This window comes from Hypoxylon fragiforme (genome assembly GCF_022984875.1).
Source record: "Hypoxylon fragiforme strain CBS 206.31 chromosome Unknown GGS25scaffold_8, whole genome shotgun sequence".
Taxonomy (NCBI): domain Eukaryota; kingdom Fungi; phylum Ascomycota; class Sordariomycetes; order Xylariales; family Hypoxylaceae; genus Hypoxylon; species Hypoxylon fragiforme.
In genome coordinates, this window is record NW_026054763.1 from 862058 (window position 1) to 883758 (window position 21701).

The window sequence follows — 21701 nt, forward strand, 5'->3', positions numbered from 1 at the left end:
GCGGTCTAGGCCAGGCTGGGCAAGGCAAGGCAATTGAATGTATTGTATGGTATGGTATTATGTATGCATTTAGTTAACTGTATAATACATATAACTAATACATAGTAACTACAATACAATACCTACCTGCATGTTAACTACAAGTTGCCTTATTTGCGCGTACTGCTACGTAGGGTAGCTTGCATATTTGACAAGCTTGAAGATGCACAAAGGGACTGCTTGCGTGTAGTTTTGAGGCTGTGCACATCAACTGGGCTGCAGGACAATCCCTGATTAGCCTCTTTGGCTCTGGGGTTGTCTGGGCGCATAACTATTCACAGACAGACAGACAGAACAGACTTACATCATGCATCATACTAAACTCCATACTACGTAAGTATGTATGTTAATGAATTGTTATATCAGAAAAAAAGAAGAAAAAAAGAGAGAAAAAAAGGGCCGATGATTTACCGCGCACGTATGATTCTCCAACTCCAACCAGTAGTTATTTTCAAGGTACTTATTAAAGTCTAGGCAGTCACGGCTGAGATAAAAGGTTACATGAGATATAGTGGGCCGCCGCCTTATATCAATATCCTTGGAGTCAACAATTTTAGGTAGGTAGCTTCCCGTCTTGGTTTTAACACGCTTCAACGGGCAACAGCAACAACAACGGTCAACGGTGAACAGTCAACAGCCAATTAGTAACCAATATCCAGTCTTGGAAGTATTCATCCTTCCAATTACCCCCAATCCCCTTCCCCCCTTTATTATTTTATTTTTCTATTTTTTTATTTTTTTACTTTTAATGTTTTTCTTCCCAATCATCTCATACCAAGACTGAAACGCGACGACTACATAATTATACCTATTACTCAGTTGTCTGCCTGCCTATCTACATTATTAGACTGCATACATAGTACCTAATCGTTAGCTTATTAGACCCCCCTTCATCTGTCTAACCACTTTCTTCATTCGTCCGTCCCCATACGACCCAGACGACCCAGACGACCCATATATGCCAGATAATTCCCTTCTCCGTCATCCTGCAGCCCCCCAAACCATCAAAACTCAGCCCACCAGCATTGCGCCTCAAGCTTTAAATTTGCCTTTGCATTTGCATCCCGCAGCTAAATAACAAAGCAAACACCCACTGTCAAGTTCAAGAAGCGCCATCACCGTCACACACAGATCCATTTTGTAACGGTTCCTGTATTGATTGTACCTTTATCATCCAACTTTTAATTAGTTACAAAATACATTGATTCAAGGTTGCAACCTACACCAAAGAAAGAAAGATCAAATATCGAGACGCTTGACATAGTTCACGACAATCCAGCCCAGTTCCATCTGAATTTCAGGCCACGAGTGCATGTGCTGTTAAGGAGAAACAGTGTCGCAAGTGACCAACCATGAAGTCACTTAAGATGAGCAGGGTGCTAGGCACCATAAGGAAAAAGACTTCCAACAATAATGGTATGCCAAATCAATGAAAAAGATAGATTTATTCAGTCTACTTTGAAGTCGGCTGATTACACACCTTTTTACTAACTAATACTCCTGAAGGCTCTGGTCCTTCTAGCGCCCCAGTCGCCACCAACGGCGAGAGCCCTGAGGACACTGTCCACCGCTGTGTGGTGAGTCTTCATCTATCAAATTCTAATACTGCGTGATTCCGAATCCCGAAATCCTGACTACCTACCCTCCAGAAAGCGTTCTGCATATCAGGCTCCACCAACGCCGGAGACGAGGTCCTCTTCCTGCCTCCCATAGTCGACGCTGCCGAGTCATCTCCAGTTGCTGCCGCCGAATGCGCACGCCTCATCCGAAAGTATCTGAAGAAGGACTATTGGACGAAACCCTCATACCAATACAATGCCATCATGCTTATCCGCATTCTCGCCGACAATCCGGGCGAGACATTCACGAGAAATCTTGATCAAAAGTTTGCCGATACATCCAAAGAACTGCTGAGGTCTGTTCGTGACCACAGTGTGCGACAGATGATGATGGAAACGTTGGATTCTTTCGAGAAAACCAAGTCATACGATGAGGGTTTGGCGCTCATCATAGACATGTGGAAAACCGAAAAAGAGAGAGCTCAGCAACTACATGGAGTATGCGAGAAACCCTATTTATGTATCCGTTGGAGCGATGCTAACATACGAACCTACTTTTTAGGCATCTCAACCTCCCGCAGTGCGCCCTTACAACGCGCCTCCGATTAATCCTCATTCCCAGAACTACTTTGCGCGAAGTCATTCGAATCGTAAACTCCCAGACCCTGTCGAATTAGCGAGCAGATTGGAAGAAGCGCGAACATCCGCAAAACTACTGCACCAAGTAGTCACCAATACCCCGCCTGTTGAAGTGCTCAGCAATGACCTCATCAAGGAGTTTGCCGATCGCTGCACGAGCGCTAGTCGAAGTATACAAATGTATATGACTGCTGAGGACCCAGCCCCTGACAATGACACCATGGAACACCTCATCGACACGAACGAACAACTCCAGGCATCGCTGAGCCTTCATCAAAGAGCCATGCTGAACGCGAAGAAACTCGTTGCTACCATGGAGCCGCCGCCTCGGGAACAATCCGTGAGTCCGATAGAATCGGAGCCAAACGATTATAGCTTAGAGCCCCCACCTGTGCCACGAAAAGCGAATGGCAAGGGCAAGGAAAGGGAACATGAACCTAGCATAGCAGGGCCATCAAGAACGCACACGCCCTCTATCGAGCAAGATAATCCATTTAGAGATCCCGAAACGGACCACGATTATTTAGGGTCGAAATCTCACGCGGCTGGTGGCTCTGGGTCTGGTAAGGGAGCATCTTCCAATTTTATCGAGGAACCCCGGTTGGCGTTTGAGCCCTTCCATCCAGGTTTTGAGTCTACACCAAGCTACCTAGACAGACAGGAGAGTGCGCTGGAAAATGAGACAATGCACGGCGGCGCCGGAGGGGGTTCAGGTTCGGGCCCACGAGGGTCACGAGGGTCACGGGGTGACGATGAGGGTAGTGATATCTACGATGTCACGCCTTCGTCGAAGCAAAAGGAGCCAATCTACCGATATTAATCAGTGATTTCAAAACTACAGCGTGCGACTTGGCCCCCTCATCGAGTTGAGAAGCTGGGAGGAATGTGCGATGAACCTAATTTGGACGAAGTTGTGGAAATGCGATGGTAGCAAGCAAGGACAAAAAGGCATTTCGTGGTTTTCTTCTTCTCGCTTCTATATTTGTTGATGTTAGCTTTGTCCCTTTTTTCTTCGAAATGAGATTCCCCCCGATGTCAATAATGCAGAATACCATTGTTGTTTTTTGCATCACACTGATGGCCTATACTGACGCATGCTCATACTGAGTGATGCTTTATGCATGTTATTATTCACGGCATCGGCCTCTGGCGGTGGGTTGGCGTAACAATCTTACTCGGCACGATTATTATAGGATCTCTTTCGTATACCAGGGTAGGGTAGATATGAAGATGGAGTTGCTGGTAGGCAACATGGAAATGAAGAATCGACCATGGAGGTCAGCATATCGCGGTGCGCTACCTTTTTTCTCAACGAAATGTAATACCGAGAAGCCCGATCAAGATCAAGTTTATATCAAGACTGACCCTGCGTAAATACCTGATTTACTTGATTATGCATACATATATGTATGCGAGAAGCTCGGGTGAGCCGGACGTGCTATGACGCACTTGTCACCGGGCTTGTATCACAGACTCCAAGCCATTCAACGATGCAGGTGTTTCTCGTATCCGGGGATTATTTAACGACTATGCGTGATAGGCTGTCTGAGGATATGCGAGTTGAGTTGAGGAGGATGAGTTGTTTCTGCTTAGGTGCTTTGTCACTACGTGGGTATGGTACATATATATATATATATATGTAGGTACTTGTGAGGTTGTGTGGTGTTCTTTCTCTATGGCAGGTAGATAAGTACGACATAGAGATTCTTAAAATTAGATCTTTTATCTAGGTATGTCAAAAATCCGTTTCATGTGAAAATTAACCCTTGTTAGTTATATCCATCTAAAATCCTTCCTCGTTAGGTAGCTAGAACCTGTTATAAAATAGAGTGTCATGTGTGTAGTAAGTAAGCAAACGGAGTTTTGATATCTCAGCAGGCAGTGTTCCTTACGTAACTAACTAACTAGTTACGCCGTACATGTAGTTAGCCCCACCAAAAATGGAAAAAAAAAAAAAGAGAAGTCGACCCGAGCCTCAAACGCGGCCCTAGCCGCGCGAACCCTTCCGGTGGGTTTCTTTTTTCTTTCTCTTTTTTTTCTTTTTTAGTATGTAGCAGGGGAGGAGTGGAGAGTGGAGAGTGGAGAGCAAAACCCCATCAATCAAACAATCGATAATAGTTAATCCCAGCAGGCTACGGAGGTAGATTAGATTAGACAGGGTCCCACTTGATAGTTTTGCAGGGTTGGTTGGTTAGATCTAAGTTATCTCATTTAATCTTTTTTAAATCTAGTTAATATCTTTCATCTTCCTTTTTGTTTCTTTTGAAAAATTTTCGATTTCTCCGAATGGATGTGCTCCCAGATGCCATTTCTTAGAGGCGTAGACAGAAAATGGAGAATGGGAGAAGAGATGGAGACCCCAAAGATGGAGAAATTTTTTACCCCTCGATTTGCTTCGCTTACGTGCAGGTAACATACATTAGATTAATCAGATACAACAGTCAAAATGGAGACCACCACACCAAATCAAACCCCAGAACCCGCCTATCGATGGCCCACTTGACTTTCCTAATCGGGTAATTTAATAGGGCGACGAACTGCGCTAGTGCGCGCGTGTTGTTCGATTTGTGTGTTAATTTTCTGTTATTCTGTTAATTAGGTAGTTATGTATTTGCATACGTGGTAAATTGTAGGTAGTATGTTTGCTACCTACATAGTATACTGCGGCGCGGGTAGGGTTGAAGAATTGGGTAACGTCGGAGATTGATTAGGTGTGTATGTAACTATGCGATGATGATTAGTTATTTCCAAAGACAAAATTGATGAGCGTTCTTGCAAAGACCTAGGCAATCCTTATTTCATGGCTAGATCAGTAACATGTATGTATGTATTGTACATAACTAGTAGTTACGTAACCAAAAAAAGAGAAGAAAAGAAAAGAAAATGCGTATGTATGTAAGATCGGCCTAGAACTTCTCCCCCGATGATCCATGTCTTCCACGTGCAAAGCCAAAAAAGAAAAATAGAAAAAAGAAACGCTCAAGTTCAGCGGGGAAAGCGTTCGGATCAAGCCCAAAGGATCCGTGGCTTTTCCTTTCTTTTCTTTTCCTTTTCTCTCTCTCAGCGCGCGTGGCGGCGAACGTCTGGTCCGGGCCTACTAGGTACATAGGTATGATGTAGGTATGTACGTATTTGTACATATGCCAATTTAGGGTGCTAGCGCCGTGTGGGGGAGATTTTCACGTGGTTTAATCGAAGTTGATTGTCGACGCGTGTCTCTAAGTACCTAGGTACATTAGGTAAGTGAAGTACATCAATAATAGGTACCTAGTAGTAAGACATTGTCCTTCTGACAGCAAAATGGTCTATGTAGTGTATAATAACTTGCTTGCTTAGTGCTACGTTTCACTTCTCAAGGATCTTTCTTGTCTCATGTTCTTGTAATCCCGATCTGACAGATCTGTTTCTTCTTTGTCAGGCTGTGACGGCATTCAGGGGTATGTATTGGGGTGGAAATCGAATCTAGTGTCTCCTTTTCACGCCTGCCTAGGTAGCTTTGGTAGGTATTATCGACCAGAATATAGGTACTAATTATCCGGCTTTAGTCAATTTCATGGCGACAGCGGTAACTAACATAGTACTAAGCCATCGAACTATGAAGATGCTGACTCTGGTATTGAGGAAAATGCCGTTCATAACTATTGGATCGCTCCAAACTGTTCATCAGCGAAGCTGAACACCTGTATCTCTCTCTATTTTTAGGGACTACGATATGTTACCTCCACTGTACTTGCTAGTACCAGGGAGCTATCAACGAGACGCAAAGCACCACCACCACGTGTAAGTACGGCTCTTTATATCCAAATATATCATTCTCATATCATAGTCAACTCAATATTACAGGTTGAGAAGTAGTGCCATTTTTAGTCTTCGAGTCTCAAAGTCTCTTGATGTCCCAAATCCAAGATAACCCCAGATGTCAACAAGACCGAGCTGCATATCGAGCTGCTGCAACGGCGGCAGCAGCAGCCTCTACGATGACTCGATAAATACCCACACAATGTTGATCTATTGGGAACACCAATGAGAAACCCCCTTTTCCCCCTCAGAGACGACAGGCCCTGTGTCGCTATCACCCAAAAACACGATTTCTTTCTTTGGTACGCCTGAAAGGGCAATTCCCGAAACACCGCAACCTCTAATGATCTGCCCACTAGTTTAGGGCGGCCGAAATCCGCGGACGCAACTTCTTATTCGCACGCTTGCCACATTTCAAATCCATTAACCCTCCAAGTAATTCCAGCTGTAGTGTGCTACCTACCGGGCTCGTGACATCGATGAGACCTGGAAGAATCCACTGCCGATATCTTGCCACGTCAGACATATGTAGTCATCTGAGCTCGAGCTGGCTGACAATGCGGGGGAGGGAGCCAGGGGCTACGTAAAGAGACTTCGTTTCAAGAGTTACTCTTCACTTCATGTGTGGATTGGCTGGTTTCTCTTCGCTGGGGGTTAGGCTCTTGCTCGGACACCCACCCACCCATAAGCATACAATCAGCGTTATAGGCCTTTAACGTGTCGTATAGAGAATGAGAGAGCTTTATGGGTTCGGTCTCGGCAATGAAGTGCGGGGAGGGAGGGCTATGACAGCGCGTTATGATCGATAACTATCGGCGAGTCCGGTCGGCTGTAGTCCGTTAAAGGAGTAAGTAAGGCTTGGTCAGTATTAAACAGGATATGATGTTTATGCTTGGAGGTGGTTCGAAATCAAGAGAGGTGTGAGCTCTAGCGGGGGCATACATGGGAGCGCTATATAAGCATCGTTCGTTGATAATAGTTTCGGGGAGGGGGGGGGTATAGCAAGTCAATGTCTACCCATAGTGACTGCTCTCAGAAAGGGGTCTCTGGCGTTGACGGATCCATCTGACATCGAACGCAAGTTCATCTTCTTGATAATCAGGTATCTTGGGTGTTCTTGCATTAGGTACGTAAGGGGACTAGGTGTTAATCAACAATCTTGTAGCTAGGGGGACCATACCGAACTGATATCTAATATATTCATGATTTGCTGGTCTCGTCACTTCCCTTCCCTCATAGGTACCCAGGGCCTATTGAAGTTCTTGTACCTTGCCTCCTGGCCTTCCGATGGTGATGGTCCCCTCATTTAACTGCCCTGTGGCCCCACAAGCTTTCCTGTAAAGGGGAAACTTGGATGTGTAGTAGCTCTAATATGTTTCTAGACCTTCTTTACCTACCTAGGTATCTAGATTCCTGGCTACCCACTCCAGTAAGTTACCCAGTTCCAACACGTAGGAGCAGCTGCCACTTACGAGCATCTCAATCGCCTCTTTTGTCCATATTTCTGAGGCTGGTGAAAGATGGGTTTAGTTCATATAGTATCAGGGCCTGTCCCGTGGTTGGAGGTCTTGTACCGGACGATAGTATACAGCAATAGCTCAATAGCTACTAGGTAGACAGAAGCTACCTAGTAGGGTTATAATAGGAATTATAACTACATTGACGCTTCACTCATATATACGCGTCGTGTGCTCCACTGCGCAACAGCTGGGCAGAGGCCAAGGCTAGCTCTCCCCATGGCCCCTGGCGTGTATCAACTAAAGTCGGTCCAGCAGCGAAACCACCACCATCGCCATAATTCTGATCTACACGAGCAAGTTTCCTTAAATACGAATGAGATCGCTGCAGGCATATGAGGCCTGAAAAGGATCTAAGATAGCGGCCCCCGGTCTTACTTAGCTAAGGGTACATTCCGCTCATCTAACTGCCGATGGCTTGGTATGGGGAGTAGGCTATCAGAATGTCGATCGTGTTTCCCCTGGGTATCGATAGGGCGATAGCTAGCCGTTAGAGTCTCTCACACGGCATTCTCTGCACGATAAGAAGACCGATAGCAAGATGTGAGTACCTTTATCTACAACCATATGTTCTCCCTGGTTTGGTAGCCATCCATCTATTGTGCCTATAGTCTCCTTACTGGGGGGCAAGTAGAGAAGCATGGAAAATAAATCTTACCCAGGATTACAACTTCCTACGAGGGTACTTGATGGCCAAGTAATATCAAGTTTTATCTATGTAGATGAATTCTTGCCTTGGACTTCCAGATAAGTGTATAAAACACTTTAACTATTACGAGGTGGAACCTAGAAGACACAGACAAGCATCGTTGTTGTTCGAAAAGCTCTAGCCAAACCCCCAGAGACTACAGAGGCTACTAGGTATACATACTGGATAACCTCTTTGTTCCAGCTAACCCCCTGGTAGACCCTTGACAGTCGCCACCAGCATCCGGGACAGGATATCGCGTCTGTTCTAGCCGCACTTATTCATCGACGCCTAACTATGTATATAGCAAGAACGGGCTTCATCCTACTTGGTCACACGTTCCGACACGTCACCTTCTAGCTAAGCACCCCGACATAGCAGTCTCCTAGGTTAACCCCCACCGAGCAACAAGCAATCCGCCTCGTAGCGCAAGTAGAGCGATATATGTATCATAGGTTAATCGCAGATGTGCATATCAATATGTGTATGAATCTACGAGACACCCGTCTACCTAACCAGCGAAGCACAACAAATCCCAATATCTGCCTACCTAGCTTAATACCTACACACGGAAGACGATGACAATGCCCGAACATCTCGCCCATATCAAAGAACCGGAAAGCCTAGACTTCACCCTACATCTCTACCCACCAACCTATCTACCTGGCCTGCTGCTTGCCCATATCCCCACAGCCCTCCTCTATACCTCGAGCCACCTTCCCCAAATCCAGAGCCAGGGTAAAGCTAGAAACGTGTCCGAGAAGAAGCTAGGTCGTTGCTATGTCTCTAGCCGCCCAGGCTGCCCCTCTAACAGTCCCAAAGCAGTCCAAAAAAAAAAGCAAACCACAACTAACTAACCAACAACCCAGCAACAGAACCCCTCGACCCAGCCCGCCTTGTAAACGACAACCGCGGCTGGGAACACCATTCACGGTCTAGGTTACTCGGACGCGCCGGAGCTTAGCCATGGTAGACGTGCGCGGCGTTCGGGAAAGCAATAGAGAAGCGAGGTAAACTGATCTGGTTAGGTGGTAATAAGACGAGAGATCATCTAGGATGTTCCATGATTCCCAGGGGCGAGATATACCCCCCACCCCCCCTCTACCAACAAACGGCCTTTCGCATCACACAGTAGGTACCATAAGTACGATCTGAAGAAAAACACCGCGCATTGCTTCTCCCCTCCCGCCCAACCAAAAGCCGACCCAAGATCGGGGTTGGTCTTGGCCAAAGAGAGAGAGAGTGAGTGAGTGAGTGAGTGTGTCAGGGTCTTCCCTTAGACCCCAGCGTAGACCAACAACATATCCACGTAGAGTGTCCAAAGCACGGGGAAGCTGATGGATACCGATAGTTAGTACCCAGAGGTAGGTAGTAAGGTTAGACAATGGGGTTCTGGGAAAATAAAAAGGAGATCCTGGTTCCCAGCGTAATGGCATCCATTCATCCCATCACCAATGCCAAAATAAAACAAAATAAATAAAATATACCTAGGGTAATAAATAGGCAAGTTTCAAGAATCTAGAGTCAGGATCTCAGGAGTACGCTTTGAGTAAGTGGAGAGGAAGCTATCAATCAAGTTTAATTACAAAAAAAATTGATGGAAATGTTCTCGAAGCTAGTTAGCTCTCTTTCTTTCTTTCTTCCTTCCTTCCTTGCCTACCTATCTCGTAATTTGCAGGGCCGCTGCAAGGTTTACGCGCTCTAACCCGACTACCTAGCTAACTCAATATTTCTCCCCCCTAGCCAAGAACAGCTGTCTCCTCACCAACACCTCCTCTTCCCCATCGCCATTCTCCTCATTATCATCACCACCATCACCATGTCCATCTCCATGTCCACCGTGATCATGGTGATGGCCATGTTTACAGCGCCGCCCACGAGTAACCCCGGACCCCACAACCACCAAATCAAACCCCTTGCCGGCGCCGGCGTGCTCGAACAAGGCTCGGACCCTGTCCTCGGCGAGGCCGTGGTGCAGGACCCCGTGATCTCGGTCTCGGTCTCGGTCGCCGAGGGGCCCGTGCAGCAGGAAGTCCCAGACGAGCAGGACGCCACCCGGCCGCAGGCGTTGGACCAGGCGGTCGGAGGCCAGCTCCGGGTCCGCGAGGTGGTGGAGCCCGCCCCCCACGGCCGCCACGTCGAAGCCGAAGAGGCGAGGGGAGGGGGCCCCTTCCACCACCCTCAGGGATGGGGAGTGGGATTCGGCTGATGAGCCTAGCTCTCCCGTCGTCGCAAGCAGATCGCCCACTATAGCGTGCATCTCGTCATGAGATAGACCCTTTAAAAAAAGAAAATCGATTCCGAAAGTCAGATTTAAAGCCCCCTGGGGATGTGACCACGACCCACTTATAAGCGCCAGGCGCGCGTATTTGGAGGGTTATGATTCAAGTTGAGAGTAGGTATAATTATGAGCCGAACGAGCTCAGTTGTCGGTTCGGGTTCTAATTATGTAATACATGTATGTGTATATGCATATATATTTGTAGGAAAGCAAGCCACGGTCAACACGTACCTGGTTCTCGGCACGAGAGTTATACACCTCGACCATCTTTTCTGATATGTCGATGCCGATACATTGTGTCGTATAAGGAGCAAGAGCCTGGCACGTATTAGAGAATAATTTACAGCACTACGTCCTAAGCAATATGATAAAGGGGAGAAATGAGAGCTGTAGAATATAAAGGTCCTCCTCCGACAAGGCCAAGAACTTACTCTCGACATCCCACCAGTGCCGCAAGCGTAGTCTAGTAGTCTCACCTCCTTCTTGGGTCGAGAAGGATCGCGGTTGCTCTTATCGTTTTCACCATCACCATAATCGTCATCATCATCGTCGTCGTCGTCGTCATCCGAGACCCAATCGACGCCTATCCAGTCCAAGCGGGCCCGAATCTCCTTCGCAACACGTTCATTGAACTTGTCGTGCTTGGAATCATAGACTGACGCCTCTTCACTACAGATACATCTCGTTTAGCTTAAATTTGACCCTGCTGTATTACTATCTAGGTAGCTCTGAAAAAAAGAAAAAAGAAAAACAAAATGCTGCGCTGCGCAGCGCCTCCCCAAATCGATCCACAAGATCGACGATGCATACAAATACGTGTTCAAGATCAAAAAGAGCACGAGGGGGGCGCACTGGGCCGAAGGAGTGATGATACTAGGTGACTATCTATTCAGGTGACATGAAAATGGAGCTATGGGGGGATGGGGGGATGGGACAAAAGAATGCGCATTCTATGCACAACTATTCTCGGTATTCTTGTTCGGCTGCCTTGGATGGGATGGAAAGGAGGAGTGTAGATGCAGATCTCAAGATACGGGCGGAAAGTTACATGGCATAGATGCCAGAAAAGGAAAAGGGGGTCCTCAATAAGCAGCGATTTACCAATCAAGCAGAACGGAGGAACGGAAGAACGGGGTCCAACTTACTTAAAGTGTAACCTATTAAGCTCAGCCATGTTACCGTCCTGTCCTGTCCTGTCCTGTCCTGTCCTGTCCTGTCTCGTCCCTGGTCTGATGCGTTCGTTGTATGCTTCGTGGGTTTGTCGTTTAAGAACATCGCGGGTAACTTTTGCCTAACCTAGGGATTTCCTTGCAGCCATTGGATTGCACTTCGATCCGGTGGAGCCCTCGGAGCCACGCCGGGGCGTCTAACCGAATCCATATTTACCTACCTGTAACTTCAGTCTTGTACTTTACTCGCTAACTAGTTAATACCAGTTCCAAGTACGTATATTACGTTCCCGTATGTACCATATCATACTAACCTAGGTAATTAACCCATAATATATGTATGTATGCACCTCGTCTATTCCCCGTCGGGTTATCTGATCTAGGCCCAGACTCGACGCAACGAACACTCACCGCCTTACAATATGTATGTAGGTACATATGTACTGTAAGTAGGTAGGTCCTGGTAGGATGCAGGATGTAGGTAGGTAGGTACATAGCATACCGTACCTATATCATATCGTCCAAGGTAATAATTCAAACAACTACATATATACCTTGTACGGGCAGCCAGCCGCCGCAGTAGTACGCACGGAACCGAGCAAATCGGGGGAATTTTTGCGGGAAGCCTACCTCGGGAACGCAACGACAGGCTCGATCATTCATTGCAACCACGAAGAAGCGATGAAGCAATTAAAACTGGAGCTTGGATGGGCCATTTGCATCGTGGAGAGCAAGGCCCCTTGTTAGTCATACTACGCCTTGCATGGTTCAATTGGATCTCCCCTATTAACCCTCCCGTAGGTGCGCTTCGGACAGTGCCTCCCGCAGGTGCATCTTTAGGGGGGAGGGGGGAAAGACGGGGTTTCACGGGTAAGGGTGTCTTGGATGCGTGCCACCACATCATCCGTTCCAACAGCATGGTTCCAAATCTGACAACTCATGGAACTATCATCTATCATCTACATAGTATACTGCATACCTACCAGTCAGATAGTGTGACAGTAGTGGTTTCTTGGTATTGTACTTTGTGCTTGGGTCCCCAAATCTACCTAAACAGACTTGGAATGTTGTAGGCGGATCTGCAAGCTTCGCAGCAAGTCGCAGTCACAAGAGGAAGTGCATATGTACTATGTAGGGCTTACTGCTGCAATGTGGCCCTCAGACCTCCTAAGGTGGTGTGCTGTAGCAATGCACAGCACCCAAAGCAGGAACAAGTTTGGGCGAGCCCTAGCCTTGGCCTTTTAGCTTTTGGCTTTTAGGTACATATTACCTTGCTACCTGGTTTGACCGCAAGGGAGGGGTGCGCTGTATATGTACCTTGGTAGGATATGTATGCAGTATGCAGTAAATATGTACCGCGTCACAGGCGTCACAGGCGTCTGCAAGGTGAAGAAAGCGGAAGTGCGTTTGAAAATAATAGTGGAGTGAAGGAAGGAGAGAAAAAAAAGGGGAACACGGGAACTCACCTGGCATTAAGCCCACCGTCCACCGTGTCTGATGACTCATCGTGGCGGTGCGCGGGCCTATCTACCTTTCCAGGCTCGTTGCATACATGTAGTAACGTTGGCGACTTCGTAAGTAGCGCATATCCACCAACTGCGAGAAGCACGATTGTGAGAGCGCCATGGCTAATTCAAATCCCTCTCCCAGCCAAGACCCAACCCCAGAACTCAATCACGATTGCTCGCCATGGATACTAAGCAGTCAGTGCGCTTCGGATCTGTATGAAGCAGGAGTTAAGCTCTGGAGAACGGAAGATTTAGTAGATATTGAGGCACAACTGGCACGGTCCTTCGAGATCGAATATTTCACAGCACGCCGTATTGATGGCGTCGTAGCCCGCATAAAGAATCCAATGTATAGGGTTCAAAATCCCATTTGGTAAGACCTCCTTTCGCCCACCTCTAATACTTAGACGCCCCTAGTCTGACTTACCCTTTAGGGCTCCACGTCTCAAAACTCAAGGATATTGGAAGCTTGTAGCAATCAAACCAGATGGTCCTCCAGAGACATATCTATGCTCCTATCTACTGGGTTGGAGAAACCAAACTCCCCTAAGGTATGAAGGGGTGATAGAGCATAGCAAATCGCTTTTCGAGACAAGGCGACAATCATGGAACAACAGCATCACTTGCGACTTGTTCAGAGCACAGCTCCAACGGCTACTGAGTACCGGTAAGCGAAGGATAACAAAGGTTGTATGCTTTGGCCTTGGTGATATAGTCACCAAAACTAGTGAATGGGAATTGAGCCGTGGGCGCGACACGGAACAACCAGTCTCGGAAACAAGAGTCGTCGAAAAAGGTTTGATGCAACATGCTATGGCTTTAACAATGGCAGAAGTAATTCGTCACCACACGGGGGTCTCCGTCGAACTGAAAGCTCAGGATCCGAGGTATCGCGAGCAGACAAATGATATTCTAAGCGAAAATAGCTTCCAAATTATAGGCAAGTATGGGGCAGGTGGCTTCGCAGAAATCGATGAGGATACCCTTGTATTCACTGCCTTCCCGGCGGTCGCCATTAGTGAAGTTATTGCCGATATTGCGCGTCCAGCATTGGTTATTACGTCCGGTGGCGTCCAGACGTTCAGTGGTCATTTGTAAGTCGAGGTATTACATTATATCTCAAGGTAAAAAGGAGACTAAAATATCAGCTTTAGCGAGGTGTTTTCGGACGCAGAGACTCCCCGTACAAGGCAGATGTGGAGTGAGTATAGTGTCTCGCATTTTACTGTACCATCGACCGAGATGAAGGCTTTCAGCTATTTGACCCAAATGAGTATACGCACTAGAATGCCGGCGGTTGAAGGAGCGCGATAAAGAGCAAGGAGCCAAGTATTTACTCCTATCTAGCTCTAACGTTATGATTGAAAAGCCAGCAGTTAGCTGTGTGTGTGAGTAGTTTGTGTTCTACTACCCTTCCAGATCGCCTTTGCTCAGTGTCACGCAAATGAATGCCCGAACTCCTTGAATAGTTCTAAAGGTCATGAGGTAGTCATGGCGATGACTACTAGCTTTAGTGAATCCAAGTACCATGCTCACTCAACCTTCACGCACCTGTTGGAAACGTCCGTTAATGGGGTTGATCAAGTCAGGTGGTGCGATATTTGGTTTGGGCATCGACAAAGTACCAAGCACCAAGCATCAAACACCAAGCGCTTGGATGGGGCTGGGCTTCTGGGCCTTGGGGCCTCTGGACTCCTGGGATTTTGGGATTCTCTCTGCAGGTGGTCAGCATGCATGTCGGGTAAAAATGCACGAGGAATATTTGAAAGGGTTATAAGAATCATCCTAAGTGTAGTATTGGTGCTGACATGAATCCGCTTGGGACCACCTCGGTATGTACGCCTGGTAGTTGTAGCAGTTCCCACCGGGTGGACAGCAAAGAGATCGAAGATACGGAAACACTACATCTTATGTAGTAATACACCTACCAGGTCCTACCTACCTAGTAACGTACCTACCCTGTTAGGTAAATGCCAACCTAGATATAGCCAAATGAAGGAAATGACGACGAAACCTTAAAAAGGAAAGGAAACAAAAGAAAAAACTTAATTCCATAACTATACTGAATGTGATAAATGACGTGACCGATCTTGGATTTGAGGCTTACCGTGGAAGGTACTACTTAAGTACATAGGTGCATACCACATTGTAAACTGTAAATGCAATGATGTGTGCCTCTTTCTCTTCTTCAATGTTCCTAGGTACATATTAGTACTTCTCTGCAGTTGCTTATGTATGTACTATGTAGGTACTGCATTGCATGTATTGCACATATAAAATCAATGATATTGATATAATATACCAATAGTTATTCCCAAGACCGTATCACGCAAAACGCCGCAATTCGACAGCGAAAGGAGGTTAATATCGGGTCAAGACTATTGTACGGTATGATATAACAGGTAGGGAGGGCCTGGCAGGTAGGTAGGCTGGCAGACAGGTACGGCAAGTACACGTATTACCTCCAGCTAGTACACAATTTGACAACCAGACGACGAGCAAGGCAGGTTCAATGCCTACATAGTTCACTAACCTACATCTAGTAAGATCCAACAGGTGGATCCGGAGATAATAAAGTTATGGAATCTACTATGTATATTCTACTACCCCGTGGTTGCCAGCAAGACCCTGTACAAAGGTAGATAGGTAGGCTAGGTATGTACATGTGTATGATCTATTTGCCCAACTTAGTTAGTTAGCTTATTCACCCAATTCACCCATCGGATGACATACTTTCCTTTTCCTGCCCTATGAAGATTCTAAGTAGTTAGGATTCGCGACTGTTCGGAAGGGGGATCGGTATGTAGGTACGGATGGAATAAATTCGGTTGCAATTCTCACCGCTGCTTCACCGCGCAACCGTTGCGCAGGATTCGGTTGAGCGTGTTTCTGTTGTTACTGTTATCTTTGTTGCCGTTACATCCATGTTGTTTTGTACAACCGTCGTATACGTACGTGGCAGCGTGGGCACGAGAAGATGGGTGTAAAGGTCTTATACCGCCGTGGAGCTACTTTGTCTTTACTAAGCTATCATTTACTGTTTCTAGCAAATCAATGTTGACATATGTAAGTGTGTGTGCAAGTACCTAACCTAGCTATGTATGCTATGTAGAGTCGTGTCGGTTATTAGAGGGAAGAAGCGCGGTCAATGGCGGCCGCTACATCTTCGCGTGACCAGCATACATAGCCAGCCAACCAACAGCTTTGAAGACAGGCCGTACAACGCGCTTGTAATCGGCTTCGCCTCGTAGATCGCAGATTTCAAACCACCACGAGCCCAACAAACTATTGAATTATAAGCCTCAAATGTCTATTTAGGGCAGGGAAAAAACCCCCAATTCTTGAATAGGAGTATCTTGTACAAACTTGAAACCTGCTTATCATTTACTTTCCAATTCCGTACATACCAATCGAGAAAAAAGGGGAGGGGGGAAACAGGACCAGGCCATATTCAGCTCCCTTTGTCATACGGTGATAGGCATTCTGTCGGCGGCTTCCTCTTGGAATAGTTGCGCAGTCCGAGAGCTTGTTGCGAAAGGACGGGTTAGGGCTCCCTTCTTAGCGCTACCAGCCCTTCGCCAAGTCGCCCGGATATTTTCAGGTATCCAATCCGCCAATTGCGTATACATTTCCATCTAGAACGGACCTACCGTGGACATTTTGTATTGGGATAGGCATAGTGCAGCACTTATTCTTAACTATCGCTGCCTTGTCGTGATGCAGATATGTACGTCTCGGAGCCTTTTTTTGCTCTGCCGCTCCCCACGACACCATGGTTTCGAGGTCTCGGACCCCTCCTCCCCTCCGTCACGATATAGGCTGTTCCTGGTTCCGTCCGCCTGTGCAGATCGAGATCAGGTTGGGTGCTAGAAAAAGTTTGGTCTGTAACGGCATTGGATGGCAACAGCTCAATTACAGTTCGTATACCCTGTATGGCTGACACTTCAGGATGCCAACGATGCAACATTAGTCTAGGCTAAGGTTTCATGAGGTTCTGTCGATCAGTGAGTCTAGAACTATGGCCCTGAAGATGAACGCCATAGCAATGACATGCATCCCCGCTCTCCAGGCTGTAAACTACTACGTACGGCCTTGTCCATTTCGCATACTTTAAGGTTGATAATAGTAGTTATGTGGTAAGGACAATCTTGGCCTGTTGGGTTGGTCCTGTACGCGGATGTGGGCCGAAGTCCAATACATAAGCTGTGTGGCGTAGCGCGAAGCCGCGCCGAAGCGTTAATTTCCCCAGCTTCGATACCTGTACGAAGGCTGGCTGGCTGACATAAAGTTGAAATGTGCTGGTGTCTTAAAATAAAACTTTGGCATAGAAGACGCCGAGTATTTCGGCTATATCCGGGGCAGCCAATGAAACGAATAGATGGCATTTCGGGGTGAAATGGGTATTGATAGGTAAGCGAGGGATTGTCAACTGACCCATCTTTATGTACGGATTGTTACTAGGTATCATAATAGCAATGTTGTACATACATAGTTAGTAGGTATAGTACTATATGACAATATGTAGGTTAGTAGCCCGTAGGCCGTTAGGGAAACGCGTATGTAGGCTTGTGACGATGGTGATCACACACATCCACAATGTCGGTTTCGACTGAAGGGGTTTCCTGGCTTAAGCCTCCGGAACAATAGGCCATTCTGAGCATTGATCTCCCTTGCTTCTCTTATCCTAGAAGAGAAGATGAGGGGCATAACTAACCAGTATACCCTTTTCTTCTCATTGTTGGGCGTGACGACATGCCAAAACAAGAGATCGGCAAATGGAAGACGAATTATTATTCGTACAGCAATCGAAATGATCTCATGCTGATCCATCTTGATTGGTTTCGTACCATAAGTTCATAACTGTAGCTCAGATGAGAATACTTGATACTTACCCACCTAGGATGTACCCAGAATTCTCGTACGACTTGTGCATTGTCCACAGTTATTCATCTGGGGATACCCTAGAGTGTCGTCGGTTGGATACGCCCGATATTGGTGAGAGAGGTTTTGTAGTGGGGGGAGGATCTAAGGAAGAGAAATGGTTGAAGTTTTTCTAAAAAAGATCCGCCATAAAGTTTAGCGGTGATTCAATGGATGGAGGCCAGCAAACACCAGGTACCTCTACCAGGTACCTCTACCTACCCTAGGTAAGTAGCCCTGGAAGGACCAGTGGAGGTAGGGAACAATGGGACATTGAAGAATGGTAACCTTGGTAGTACCACTAAATAACTAACTTTAACAGCTCTAGAGCTAAGTTTAGTACTACTAGTACTATGTAGCTAACTCAATAGGTCAACTAGAGATTAGTAAAAAACGGGGGTAATTTGCGGGAGCGGCTCGCTGCATGCATATTCAGTCACGTGAACAAGACATCAAGGTCCCTTGATTGGTCGGTCGTTCTAGCTATCCAATCATTTTTGCCCGACTTGTTAACTTAGAATGGCTTAAGTATATTTAAATATCGCCTAAATATCGCTTAAGTGCAGCTCCCGAAGATTTGGATCCATATAGGTAGTAATTAGTCCTAGATACTACTAGTAGTACATACCTACGGTCTACCATGGAGGTATGTAGTTAACCTAGTAGGTACTACGTACTACGTAGTTAGTCGGTAGTCTATCTTTTTTTGTCTTTCCAAATTGTCGGTGTGATTTTCTTCTTTCCCTTTTTTTTATGATTCCATCGTTGGTCGAGAACGGTTAGTCGGTTTAGAGTGAATTTCTCGTCCTCTTCTTGGCCCTCCCCCCTCCCCCGCCTAATTGCATCCTACCAGAATTGCGGTCTGGACTCTGGAGTTCATATCTTTACTATGGTAGGTAGGTAGGTAGGTAGGTAGGTAGGTAGGTATCTTATATGTACATACATACTTACCTACTTACCACTAGATTCTATCCATAGGTGCTTGGATAGTAATTCATAGAAATCGAAAATAGGAAAAGTAAGGCAAGGCGAGGCGAGGCGAGGAGAAGAGAAGAAGGCTTTTGATACCCGACCTGCCTGCCTGCCTGCCTGTCTGCCTACCTACGTGGCAGTCAACATGCGGTCATCCTGCTGGTTTTGGTTTAAGCAGACCCCTCTCATATGCACCTGGTTAAGAGAATGAAACCCAATAAAAGTGGGAAAGCTGAAAGTTGAAATGCTCAACGGAGGCTTCCGATACGCTGCTATGAGAGCATAACCGATCGATCGAGAGATTCTATCGGCTCACAAGGTAGCCGAGCATCTAGATCGGGCGCCGATATGGGTCCCTGGCCTCTGTTACATGGCGTCCTGCCACTCTTCTTTTGTCGTCGCGATTCTCACTTGAAAAATCACCTCTGTTGCCGTTAGCCGTTTATCTTAGTCTTCACTACTGCTATTATTACTAGATATGTATGTAGAAGTTTACTAACCTAGGTGTTTATGTGTTTACTCGACTAGGTAGGTCGGTACATAGTATGTATATATATGCCTAGTACAAGGGAGGATAGTACATATTGCTACATCGTAGTTATCTAGTAGCTTAGTCCCGAGATATAACGACGGAAGGGAAATAGATGCGAAGCTAAAATCATTAAAGAATCAAGTGCCGGCGGCGTGTGTAGGCACCCACTTACTTTCAGCGTTAGTAATTAGGGACATAGAGAAGGAGACTTGAGTGTTTCGACGGAATCCTTGGAAGCTTGCAGTGCTATAGATAGGAGTTACGTGCGAATATCGTTCTAATATGACTTCGTTCTGTACTACCACGATTATGTTGTAGTTGCTAGTGGCTGCCATGTTAGATACAAAACGGTCTCCTTAAGAAAGCATATTGACGACTACAATATCATACAACTGTTTCTTGACATGAGGGGTCGCTCGCTCTAGCTTCTATTGAACAATTGGTAGCCCTACTTCCTACAAATATCCGGACTTCAAGCCCAGTCTAATTCCAAACAATAACGATACATGCGTCACTTAGAATTAAAAACTTGCCCACCAAACTACTAGGTACAGGAAGGGAGACATCGCTGCTTCTTGGGAGTAGAATGTACTAGCCTAGGTAGTTTAATGATTCTGTTATCATTTTTGGAGAGCTTCGTATCAGACGTTTGGAGGCAATAAAGCGTTGAATTTCGGTCTCTTACACTCACAGATAGCCGCTCCATTGAAGGAAATTTCGTAGAGAATTAGCTTATTATGTTTGGGGCACTCGGGAGAATATGTGTTAGCGAGGAACCCTTATCGTTGGTACGTAGAGTTAGATTCGTATTAATTATGTGTCTATTCACACCTCGTTGTCGGATGAAAACAGGTAAAATAACATTGTAGTAACCGCAAGAAAGGTAAGGGAGGTCTTCTACCTAAGTCCGCTATTAGAATGATGCAGAACCACTAACAGTGCCGTCTTCGAGTCCCGTGGGTCCCTAAGCATGTTAGATCCGACCTACCTAATCGTTCTTAGGTTGCTGAAGCTAAGTATTTTAGCATAGTCTAGCTGTAACTCTAGGGGCATAGGGCTAGTATATCACATTGTATTATAGGTAGTGCTAAGTGTTGAGGTCTTCGATGGTAAAACGAAGAAGAAAAAGCCAATGGAATGTAACTCACTAGGCATTATCAGTTGCAAGAAAACAGTATTGTTAAAATGATTCCTTCTATACCCTTTTCTACACGCTATTTCGCCCACGCTTCTTCATCATGTTTGGTACTGGTACAGGTAACTTATATCGCATCAAATTGAACCGTAGCGTCTTGGATGATACCTGAGAAATAGGGCGAGACCTGTGAGATCCGCTAGGTTAGATATAGAATTAACAAACTCATTCTTTAAGAGTACCTACTTAAGAGACTACGAGGCTGAGAACATATATATACATACTTAGGTAGGTATATTTATAGATTACTACAAGTCGCGCTGGCAGGCAGTAAATTTATCCTGTCTGCTGCGTAGCGGTTTGATGGTCAGAAAACATTCCTTAACTTTGTCAGTTAGTAGGCTCTCAATTTACCTACCCGCCTAGATAGTATTTCGGAATAAATTAATTTGAAGCCATTATTACCACTGTAAAAGAATCAAAGATGATCATCCTTTTGTCTACACGTTTGTTGTGCCTTGAGCATTTACATAAGCAAATAGGGGTCATTATCAACTGTAGCAAGGACAGCATAGTCACATCGCTAAAACATGCCCAACCCTCTAACTAAGACCTCATAATTGGGGGGGTTTTTTTCATTCATTACCGTCGTGCAACTTGGAGGTTGGGCGTACAGATGAGCAGGTGGCTTCAGATTATGCAGACAAACATCCAAGTATGCATCGGGGGGTTTCTCGTGCGAGTGCGAGTTTGCATTTGATGCATTCGATGCACCGGGCCAATCGAATTCCTCTAATTCGCTCAGCGCCGTGGACTTGTGTAGATTTTGCCTCATGTGCCTAGACTAGTAACCTGCCTACACCACACTAGTAGGCACAGTTGGGTCACAGCGTCGAGCTCCTGCAGAAAGCCGTGGCGCGCTATCGCGGTCTTTACCACCCCAG

The 21701-nt window shown here is 46.2% G+C and overlaps 3 protein-coding genes across 3 annotated transcripts; 2 read left to right on the forward strand and 1 right to left on the reverse strand.

Annotated features, from left to right (window-relative positions):
• The first annotated feature begins 918 nt into the window (after nucleotides 1–918).
• On the forward strand, nucleotides 919–3202 carry GGS25DRAFT_406610 (uncharacterized protein). The gene is made up of 4 exons (XM_049258465.1): nucleotides 919–1455; nucleotides 1546–1616; nucleotides 1689–2096; nucleotides 2161–3202. The coding sequence occupies exons 1-4, from the start codon at nucleotides 1392–1394 to the stop codon at nucleotides 3055–3057; spliced, it is 1440 nt and encodes a 479-aa protein (XP_049113748.1). The 5' UTR covers nucleotides 919–1391; the 3' UTR covers nucleotides 3058–3202.
• Nucleotides 3203–9726: 6524 nt separating this feature from the next.
• Nucleotides 9727–11818, reverse strand: GGS25DRAFT_406675 (S-adenosyl-L-methionine-dependent methyltransferase). The gene is made up of 4 exons (XM_049258466.1): nucleotides 11667–11818; nucleotides 10953–11190; nucleotides 10753–10839; nucleotides 9727–10518 (listed from the first exon to the last, which is right to left on the reverse strand). Exons 1-4 carry the CDS (start codon nucleotides 11693–11695, stop codon nucleotides 9964–9966), a joined length of 909 nt encoding a protein of 302 aa, XP_049113749.1. The 5' UTR covers nucleotides 11696–11818; the 3' UTR covers nucleotides 9727–9963.
• Nucleotides 11819–13314: 1496 nt separating this feature from the next.
• GGS25DRAFT_524458 (uncharacterized protein) lies at nucleotides 13315–14512 on the forward strand (the record flags this gene model as incomplete). Its single annotated transcript, XM_049264611.1, has 3 exons — nucleotides 13315–13571; nucleotides 13633–14292; nucleotides 14353–14512. 3 exons carry the CDS (start codon nucleotides 13315–13317, stop codon nucleotides 14510–14512), a joined length of 1077 nt encoding a protein of 358 aa, XP_049113750.1.
• Nucleotides 14513–21701: the final 7189 nt, after the last annotated feature.

Excerpts from the sequence above, each read along its gene's own strand:
- GGS25DRAFT_406610 (XM_049258465.1), top strand. The coding sequence starts at position 1,392 with ATGAAGTCACTTAAGATGAGCAGGGTGCTAGGCACCATAAGGAAAAAG. Across the intron at positions 1,456-1,545 it reads AAAGACTTCCAACAATAATG|GCTCTGGTCCTTCTAGCGCC; the intron begins GTATGCCAAATC and ends ATACTCCTGAAG. Across the intron at positions 1,617-1,688 it reads ACACTGTCCACCGCTGTGTG|AAAGCGTTCTGCATATCAGG; the intron begins GTGAGTCTTCAT and ends CCTACCCTCCAG.
- GGS25DRAFT_406675 (XM_049258466.1), bottom strand. The coding sequence starts at position 11,695 with ATGGCTGAGCTTAATAGGTTACACTTTAA. Across the intron at positions 10,840-10,952 it reads GCACTGGTGGGATGTCGAGA|GCTCTTGCTCCTTATACGAC; the intron begins GTAAGTTCTTGG and ends AATACGTGCCAG. Across the intron at positions 10,519-10,752 it reads ACTCTCGTGCCGAGAACCAG|GGTCTATCTCATGACGAGAT; the intron begins GTACGTGTTGAC and ends CTTTTTTTAAAG.